This window comes from Pygoscelis adeliae, unplaced genomic scaffold (assembly GCF_000699105.1).
Source record: "Pygoscelis adeliae isolate BGI_AS28 unplaced genomic scaffold, ASM69910v1 Scaffold445, whole genome shotgun sequence".
Lineage (NCBI taxonomy): Eukaryota > Metazoa > Chordata > Aves > Sphenisciformes > Spheniscidae > Pygoscelis > Pygoscelis adeliae.
In genome coordinates this window covers 72,085-81,040 of record NW_008824894.1, presented here as the reverse complement: position 1 = coordinate 81,040, position 8,956 = coordinate 72,085, and the positions used below count along the sequence as shown (strand labels likewise).

Below are 8,956 nucleotides of genomic sequence, written 5' to 3'. Positions count from 1 at the left end.
TCAGGGGCATGTATGGATGCCACGCCAGTGGCCGTCTCTTCTTGTTTTGAGGCTGTGTCTTGAGCCTTTTGTGCGAGGACTTCGTTTTGCATTGCCACGGCACAACTGGCCCAGTGAAGTCCTAATCCACGACAAATATACCTAAGTTTTCAGGTGCCAGGCAGCAAATTTATGATTAATTTGCTCATCCTTATTCTTTACGGGAACAGGTCGGAGTTGTCATTTAATTTGCTCGGGGGTTTTTTTCCCCTCTTTTGGAAAAAGCACAAAACAAATATGGCTTTGATATGATTCTTTTGGGCTTATTTGCTTTCATCTGTGCTGAATTTTCCTCCTGTTTTCCTCCAGAAAAGCCATGCTCTTGCTAAAGAAGAAACGTTACCAAGAGCAGCTTCTAGATAAAACGGAAAACCAAATCAGCAACTTGGAGCGGATGGTAAGCGAGAATCGGTTGCTGTACGCTGCGAGTGGCCCTCTGTCTGCGTTGGGTATAAGTCTTTTTTTCTGGGGTTCCTTTTGATTGTGTGGAATTGTATTTTAACTGTCAAGTCCTAACGGGGGTTTCGCCCTCTGGCCGAAGGGCAGATGTCTCTGAAATCATACGTATGCCGTGACTCTTCCCCAAAGAACCAAGCCGTGAGTACGTTTCGAGTCTGTCCTGCAGGTCACGTACTACACGCGCGTTTTGTAAATTAGTAAAACTTCAGTCACAGTGTGGACAGCTGCAGTAGACGCTTCCTCGGGCTTGCCGCGGTACCCTGATTTTAGCAATGAATGTGTTTCTTCTGGGGTGGCCATGGGAACTATGGCCTCAGCTTAGACTGTCAGCGAGAAAACCAGTTAAAGGGCTGTCGAATATGCTCTTGCAGCTGCCTGTATAAGGCCTTTTGTGTGCGTGTTTCTTGCTACTGGTATAATTTAAGCCACTGCTCACTGGAGAAAGGGCTATTGACTGATTTCTCCTCACAGTTTCTCTGGGGATCTTGGCGGTCTGTATCTGTCTAACGATGGGAATGTGACAGCCTGTGATGTTTCCCCTTCTCCATCCTGTTTCAGGTCCAGGATATCGAATTCACCCAGATTGAAATGAAGGTCATTGAGGGCCTGAAAATAGGCAATGAATGTCTGAACAAAATGCACCAGGTATGTGTGACCAAGTCGGCTGAGCACGCTTTTGCCTTGGACTAGGCAGAGTCCTGGGTGTTTGTAGCCGTCTCCCCGCAGGCCTCACTCATGTGTGGATTTTTGGTTCTTTTCTTCAGGTTATGTCAATAGAAGAAGTAGAAAGAATAATAGGTGAAACCCAAGATGCTGTGGAGTACCAGAGGGTACGTACTGTGTGCGTGAGTAGTTGTGAGCGGAGACTGCCTGCCGTACAGAGTTTCTCTGATGTGCGCTGTGTTCCCAGCCTTATTTAAGAGGCAATCAGACTGGGAATTAAATCTCAGTTGCCTGCAGAAAAATTAGCTTTGCTGGTTTTCCAAGTACCCCTTCACCCCGTGTTTCCATCGCTCTCCCGTGTGCATGCACCATGCTACAAGCCATAGAGCTGCTTCTGCCACGCTGCTGTTGACTGGAATATGTCTTTTCCTCTGTTTCATAGCAAATAGATGAGATACTGGCTGGCAGCCTGACTGAGGAAGACGAAGATGCCATTCTCGAAGAGTTAAACGCTATTACTCAGGTAGGAGTAACCTGATGTTCTTGTAATTACTCTTAATCCACATTTTTCACAAAGCTGTTTGTAATAGGGGAGAAAGTATCTTTTCCCTCACACTCCATAGCTTACCTTATTCTGCCAGAGATCTCAATCATACCTGTTCGTGCCCAATTCCCGTGTCGTCAAAGATCAAGCTAGTCGCTACACACACAGGGAGGGGCCATTTAAAAATGGGATGCTTTTAAGGGTTGTACTTTATTTGCTGTCTGTTGTGGTCAGCTGATCTCTGTTCTTACTGGATATCTATTCCACTTCGCCAGATGAAGATCTTGAAAGTCCTGGATGGTGCTCAGATAACAGAAGTCAGTGTATGTTATCATCCCCACCCACCTCTGTGGTGCCTGTGGCTTTTCCAAGCACTGGCTCGGCTTGGCTTCGCTGTAGGAAATGTCCAGCCAGTGGAGACTGAGGTGGAGAGGCTCTGCAACTAGCATTGATTTGAGGAGGCTCATAGCTAATACAGGGTCCTATTAAGTCTCATTTAATAACTAAAAAACCCCCCTCGTTCTCATTTACTGGGCAGTACTGAAGCCCATAACCCTTCCTGCAGTTCTGGGGGCAGATGTCAGTTTGTATGTGAAATCTGTTGTTGTTGTTGTTGTTATTCTGTTCCCAGACAGTTTTTGCACAAAACCGTGGTGCAAGGGTCTGCGACCGCCGCCTGGCGCGTGGGGTATGTGTCATGTGTTGTCTTTAATGTTCTTGCAGGAACAGATGGAGCTTCCAGAAGTTCCTTCTGAGCCACTCCCAGAGAAGATCCCAGGTACGCTTCCTTTATACGCTCTGCAGCTTTGGCTTCGCATACTTCAGTTCCATGCAATAGTCTGAGACCCTCTCCTGTTGTAAGTATTGTCCTAGCAAATGTGAAGGGATATAAACTTTCTGGTTTAAAGCCCCGTTGATCTGGGCTATGCAAGCTTCCCCCACACGGCTCTGACAAATCCAGCTGACCCTTTACCGTAAGAGGACCCAAGGCTCTGGTCTCTTTGTTCAGTCGGCACCTAGTCGTTCCTCTTGAAGAGTTCCTTTTTGTTACATCTGCTCTTCTTAAGTCACGCTTCGTACCTGCTGTGAGACTGCAGCTGCCTTGAAACACCCAGCGTGTGTTCCATTGTGAAGCTCCATGAGGAACTCCTTCCGTGGCGCTCTGCTTGACCCAGGCAAGACTTTCTCGCACGACGCAAGCTGGTCCCCTGCGTGTCATCACAACCTGCTGCTATGCAGGAGCAATTTTTTTGTGACCACAGATAACGGGCATTCACGCTGCACAAAACGGGATTTTGGTGAGGTTCGTGACGACTCGTAGCTCTTGTGACCTTGCTTCAGGTAACAATGGTAACTTTGAACCAGCTGGATGAGGGTCGCTGGAGGCCCACAATTCCAGGACTGTTGGAGCGCGAGCTCTGCACAACTGATGCTACACGCGTGTTTGCTCCTGAGCGATCCGAAACCTCGGGGGCAGAGTTTGTGCAGCTGGGCGCGAAGAGGGACGTGGGAGAGAGCTCATGAAGCGGAGTGACCCAATGGGCACTGTTGGCCTGTTGCCTGGCGAGGACGGAGTCTTCACAGAGGCTTGCCAGCCGTCTGTCCCTGCTGAAGAACTGAAGGTGGAGCCTGCCCCTGGGGACAAACAGTGAGGTAGAGCTGGACTGAGCTGGGTGCCAGAAGGCAAACTGGTAAAGAGCCTTGTCTCCTGGGTCAGCAGAACACCGAACCGTCGGTCGCAGAAGCTGGAGGTCCCTGCTTGTGGAAGCCAGGAGCTGTAAGAAGCCATTTCCTCTGCGTGGAATCTGCCCAGGAGAAATCTGGGATGTGGGAGACGGGGCTGGTTTCATTTTGGTGCTTGTTTACTAGTAAACATGGATCAGATGTCATCTCTGTACACCGGCAGCAGGATGGCCAAACAAAATACGAGCTGCCCTTGCTGCGTGCAGCTGACTGAGCCTCATTTAGACTCATGTTGTCAGAACGAAGGGGTGAGGGGAAAAGCTTGTCTGCCCACCGAGAAATCGCTTGCTGCCCTAGATCTGTGTCGCGGGGCTGGTGGCTTACTAAGGTTGTCTTGGGTACGTTCTGAAACTGGTTTAATTCTTCAAGTGCTGTGAAAAAGAGGGGCATACTGGATATGTGAAATTATTTATAATGAACTTTTATTAGTTCAGGTGCTGTGCAAGCAGTTGTTGCTCTACAGAGGAGTGGATTATGAGTCCTAGTTCTTCCGCAGGAGATGACTGGAAATTATTTGCCTTCTCTGTTTCTGTAACAAGTTTCTCTTTCTTCCACAGAAGCGTCACCCGTCAAGAACAGGCCAAAACCAGAACTGGTGGCAGCATCTTAACTCCCGCTTCTGGGGATTCCCCCACGTAACTTTCACCCAGGACGGTTTGCTATCCCAGCGTGTGCTGGGAACGAGCAATGCCTTGGCAGCATCCCAGCTGTGCTGGGCGGATTGTGGAGCAGGATTCCCTGTGCAGGGTGGGGAACCTCAGCTGATTATTGCTCTTGTATCAAGATTATTTTCTAGTGCTTTCTTTTTTTTGTAACTTAAATTCTAAACTCACTCAGCTGCGCTGTCTTGGGATTAAACAACAACTCTCAAACTTCCAAAGCCAAATGCTTTCTTTAGGTTTGATTTCAGTGGTAAACCTGCCTTTGCTCTGACTGAATCCCCAGGAAGTCCCACCCTCGGAGCGATCGTGTCTTTGAAACGGCTGTACCCGGGCATCGGGCTGGGCGAGAATGAGCCACTGCCTTCGGGAACCCTCCAGACCACACCGGTGTCTGCGCTCCTCTCGGTCCCTTTTGCTTTTCCTCTTCTGACTCTGTTTGTGGAAGGACTGCCAGTGTCTCTTGTCCTCGTGTGAATCAGGCTGGCTAGCGCGTGTGAGGCTCCGAAGGGGCACGGGCAGAGCGCAGGCAGCCTGGAAGAAGGCAGCAGGCCTGAGCTTCCGCAGGCAGCGACACTTGGTGCTACGGGTTGAAAACGGTTCTGTCGGCCTTGTGTAAAACCAGCTTAGGCGTGAGGGTGTTTCATTTGAGCAAAGTTCAGAGTGATTGCTTGGCTTTGCGTTTGCTGGCAGCGGTGCTGACTGGGGGGAAAAGCCCGATCTCCTGTGCAAGGTGAAGAGCTGGGCGTGAGTCAGAGTAACAATTCCCATTCAGATCTCGCTCTGCCTGCCTGCCTCTGGTAACCCATGGTGCTGAGTGAGACCTGGTGTGACAGAAATCTGATGAGCCTCTTAAAATTACAGCAAGGAGTCTTCTGCCTGTGTTGGGAGCCAGGAGTCACACCTTGTTGGCTCTGCACCATCATCAGAGTTCACCTTTGCAATGTTCAGATGGGCTGAGATCAATTCTGCTTCCAGTTGTCAGCTCGTGTTTGGTATTTCCTCCTAGGGTCGGAGACGGGAAAGGTCGGGCTGGGGTAAACGCGAGGCTCGTTCTGTACCAGACGTGAGGCGTGAAGCTTCTTAAATCAACACTCCAAAGACTCTGCTCGATTAGTAGTTAGAGGGGAGACTAGTTCCTTCTGAGCCTGCACTGTGGAGGACGGTCTGGTGCTTAGCGTGGTGTAGCGGGGCGCTCGGGTCGGCGGGGATGATGAAGAGTTTGGAAAGCTGCCTGGCCAGCCAGGTGGCGGGCAGATTTAGCTGTTCTTGGAAGCAAGCTTACTTGCCAGCTTGCAGATGCTCTTCAGGACACTGCAGATCTTTATTTATGATGTTCTTGAAGCTACAACCCTTAATTCCTGTTTCTGTGAGAGCAGAAGAAGGACCAGAGGGTCCTTGGAGACTTTCAGTGACTGCCTTTGGGGTTATGTGATCTGGTGCTAGACAATAATAAGTAATCCCAGAGACTGTGCTGCGTTCCGTGTGGTGATGGGCCAGCAGCAACTCTGCTTTGAGTCACGCTTTCCGTGTCATCTCCGTTTGTTACGTTCCAAAGACTGGCCGGGGCATCCTCGTCCTCCCGCGAGGAGCAGGGCCTGGGGCTGAACCGTCAAGGCACTTTGGAGCTGCCTTGTTTTCAGTTCCACTGCACTCTCTCTTAATTAATGTTTCACAGCAAAGCCGGGGTCCCAACAGGCCTCGGACCCGTGTTTGCTAAGCAGCGCAACTTTAGCAAACAAAGAACTTTCTCTGAAATTGGCAGAGCTGGTTTAAACTGATCCTTGTGCCTATGCTGAATGCCCCCGTTTCCCCGGCCAGTGTTTGGAACAGCCAAACCCCTCACCCCAGCTTTCACAGCCGGAGCTGAAACGGGACAGGGCTGTACCCTGTTCTATGCTCCTGTGATATTTTTTTTTTCCCTCTAGGCAAGGCTGTTGCTCTGCTCTGAGTTATCATCCTGGCTGTCTTGCAATGCACACTTGTTCCACCAGAGAGAGCCTTGTCTTCATCAGCACGGTGGTGTCTGTAGCATTTTTGTGGAACGTTTTTTCTTCAAGGCTCCTTCAGTCCGTTGCTAGCCTCGCGTCGACTTGTTTAATTTTACCCTGTTTAATTTGTAATTCATGGGAGTGAATGCTGGACTCTCCCAATAAGGTCTTGAAGGGACCTTTCCTGGGAGCACAGCTTTTGCTGCTAGCACTGTGTGTAAACCCTGTTAAATAGGGTTGGCACACATCACCACGGCCAAGGAGGGAGAGAGCACCGCAGTCCGTATGCTCCAGTTTTCTTTCTCATCAACGTCCTGGCAGCGAGAGAGACACGAGCCAACCGTCCCCAGGGGAAGCTGCGGCGAGGCTGTGCCAGGTCCCGGTGACTGCCGGCCGGGGAGCTGAACGCCCGGTGCTGCCTGTGCTCTCGCTCGGTGCTTTCCTTGGGTGGAAGCTGGTCCGGAGAGGGAGTGGGTTAGTGCCGAAGGGGTTAATGCAGCTCCTTGCATTTGTTAATACAGTAAAGAGGCCATTTACTGAACTAACAGGAAAGTTTGGAGCAGATTGCCAACAGCTTCCTCTTCTAATCCCTGCAGCAAACAGATTGTACTGTGTCTCCTTGAGAGGAAGAGCCAGGAGTGGTGTGTGACCTCTGTGGTTTGCTGTAACAATAAACTATTTCTAATGGTTTCACCGACTCCTCTTCTAGCCTCGTGTTTTCACAGTAAATGTTTTGGATGAGCAAGAGTTGCCTTCCTCCTCCCTCACCTTCTTACTCCCTGCTCCTGGGAGAGATGTGGGCAGGAAATTTCAGAACAGGCTCTGTGTGTGATAGAAAAACAATCCTGTTTGCCTGGATGCCCCAGGAAGGCTCGTCTGTAACCCACAGCAGCAGTGCCCTGACAGCCCTTGCACGGTCCGCGAGGCAAATACAGAGGAGCGGGAGGGATGTTTAAGAGACCCTGTATGTGATATTGTTGCTGCGAAGGTAGAGCAGTACTGTGCCTGCCTGTCCCTCCTCGCCAGCGGGCCAGGAGCAGGGCAGGTGTCAGGCAGATACCCCTTGGGGCTACCCGGAGAAACGGCTTACAGGGGAAAGGGCTCCCCTGGGGAGCAGGAGTAATGGGCTGGATCCCAAGACAGGGCGGGGGATGTTTGGAAAGGCAGCCCTCCTGCCTCTTGGGTTTGCAATGAAGTTGAACCAGGGTTTTTTTGTTGGGTTGGTTTTTTTTTTCAAGAATTATTCTGGAATTGGTGACAAACTGAGCAATAATCAGTCTGTACCTGGATGCTGGACTCTCAGGGAGCGTGTGGCTCTGTCCAGATCACGGCAGCGGCCGTGTTGTCCAGCCTGTGGCTGGGCTGGGGTCCGATTTCCCCTCCCTCAGCAGGATTTTCTGCTTCCAGCTCGGGGGGGTTGTCCAACCGCCCCAAGCAGCCAGCATAGACTCCTCTGTCTGTGACCACCACCCGTTTCAAACTGGTACGGGTCCTGAGGGCACCATTCGCAGGAGCAGTGCCATAGTGCAGCACCACCTTCACGCTCCGTCCTCGAGAGTGACACCACGGGTGCCGGACAAGGGGCCCTCGCCAGGGATGTCTCTGAGCCCCCGGCTGGTGCTTTGACACCGCCTAGTTCCTCGTCGTTTTGGATTTACGTCTCTTCTGCTGATGGAAGCGGTGGGATGCCTCTGGGTCTCTCCTGCCTGGGCCAGCCGGGCCCTTGGCGGTAGCTCAGCCCCCCTGTCCTGTCCCTGCCAGAGGAGATGCCGGGGTTTCCCATGTCCCTGGGAAAGCAGCTGTGCCGTGTTTAACGGTGTTTAATTAACACTCCCTCGTACCCGCTCAGCTGTGGCAGTGGGGTGGGAGCCAGCACCCCGCAGTGCGACCTGAGCATGGAGCTTTTCCAGCTGTGTTTTAGTTGGCCAGATGTTTAGTTAAACAGAGGAGCGTCCTCCCTCGAAGAAAGTCGTTGAGGCAACATTGCTCGTTGCTAATTAAACCCTGGAGAGTACAAGCAACCTCACGCCGCTTCCTCTGCTGCCCCCACGCAGCGCCCGGAGCCCCCCCCGCTGCCCCCAGCCCTGGCACGGCCCTGGCTCCTGGCCAGAGGCACCAGGGAGGTTCGGGCCACCGGACAAACACCCCGGCAAACCTGCCCATTGCGGACATAGCACACGTGAAGGTGACAGTGAGTTTCAGTCCCTTAACGTTTACAGGAGCCGGTGATTCGTCACTCCTCCCGGAGCGACCGCCGGAGTCTCTGTGGTATTTCCAACGTACCACTCGGTGCCGGATCCAGCCACCGTGGCATTTAACGTGACTTGTGTGGCGATGTAGGATCATTGCCCGGCGCAGGAGGCAGAAGCTGGGGGGGGAAGGGAGAAGCTGCGCTGGGAGGAGGCGCTGCCTGTTCCCCGCTCCCCTCCACAGGGAAGGTCCCCCTCCCCGGGGGGACGCTGCCTGCGGCTGCCCTTGTCCCGTGGGCTCTGCCCGGCCGGGGACCGCTGCCTGCACAGACCCTCCTCCTGCCAACATCCCTGGGAGTAATGCATGAGGCTGTGGGGGAGAGGGAATTACTGCCAGCGTTATGCAAGCGGCATTGCCTTTAAATAGACTCTCATTCAGTGTTGTCCAGGAGGCAGTGGAGCCGCTGAAACATCAGCACCGTTCGTTCGCTCGCTGGGGCTTTGTTTTCCTGTTCTGCAGCCCACCAGTTGTCTGGAAGCTGGTTTGGGGCAAAGGCCTCTTTGCCACGGCGACCGCCTGGGAGCTTCTCCCCCCTCTTCATTAACTGGCAGCAGCCCTTTCACTCGGTGTTTAATTGAATTGTGCAACGCAGCGGCGCCGTGGCAGAG

At 52.3% G+C, this 8,956-nt stretch overlaps 1 protein-coding gene across 1 annotated transcript in view; it reads left to right on the top strand.

The window, feature by feature from the left end:
* The window catches only part of CHMP6 (charged multivesicular body protein 6), a 10,120-nt gene extending 3,333 nt beyond the window's left edge, over positions 1-6,787 (top strand). Inside the window, exons 2-7 of the mRNA XM_009324577.1 lie at positions 349-436; positions 1,057-1,143; positions 1,263-1,328; positions 1,604-1,684; positions 2,429-2,483; positions 4,006-6,787. Of these exons, the coding sequence (XP_009322852.1) occupies positions 349-436; positions 1,057-1,143; positions 1,263-1,328; positions 1,604-1,684; positions 2,429-2,483; positions 4,006-4,058 (430 nt within the window). The 3' untranslated portion in view covers positions 4,059-6,787. The remainder of the gene's footprint in view (positions 1-348; positions 437-1,056; positions 1,144-1,262; positions 1,329-1,603; positions 1,685-2,428; positions 2,484-4,005) is intronic.
* Positions 6,788-8,956: the final 2,169 nt, after the last annotated feature.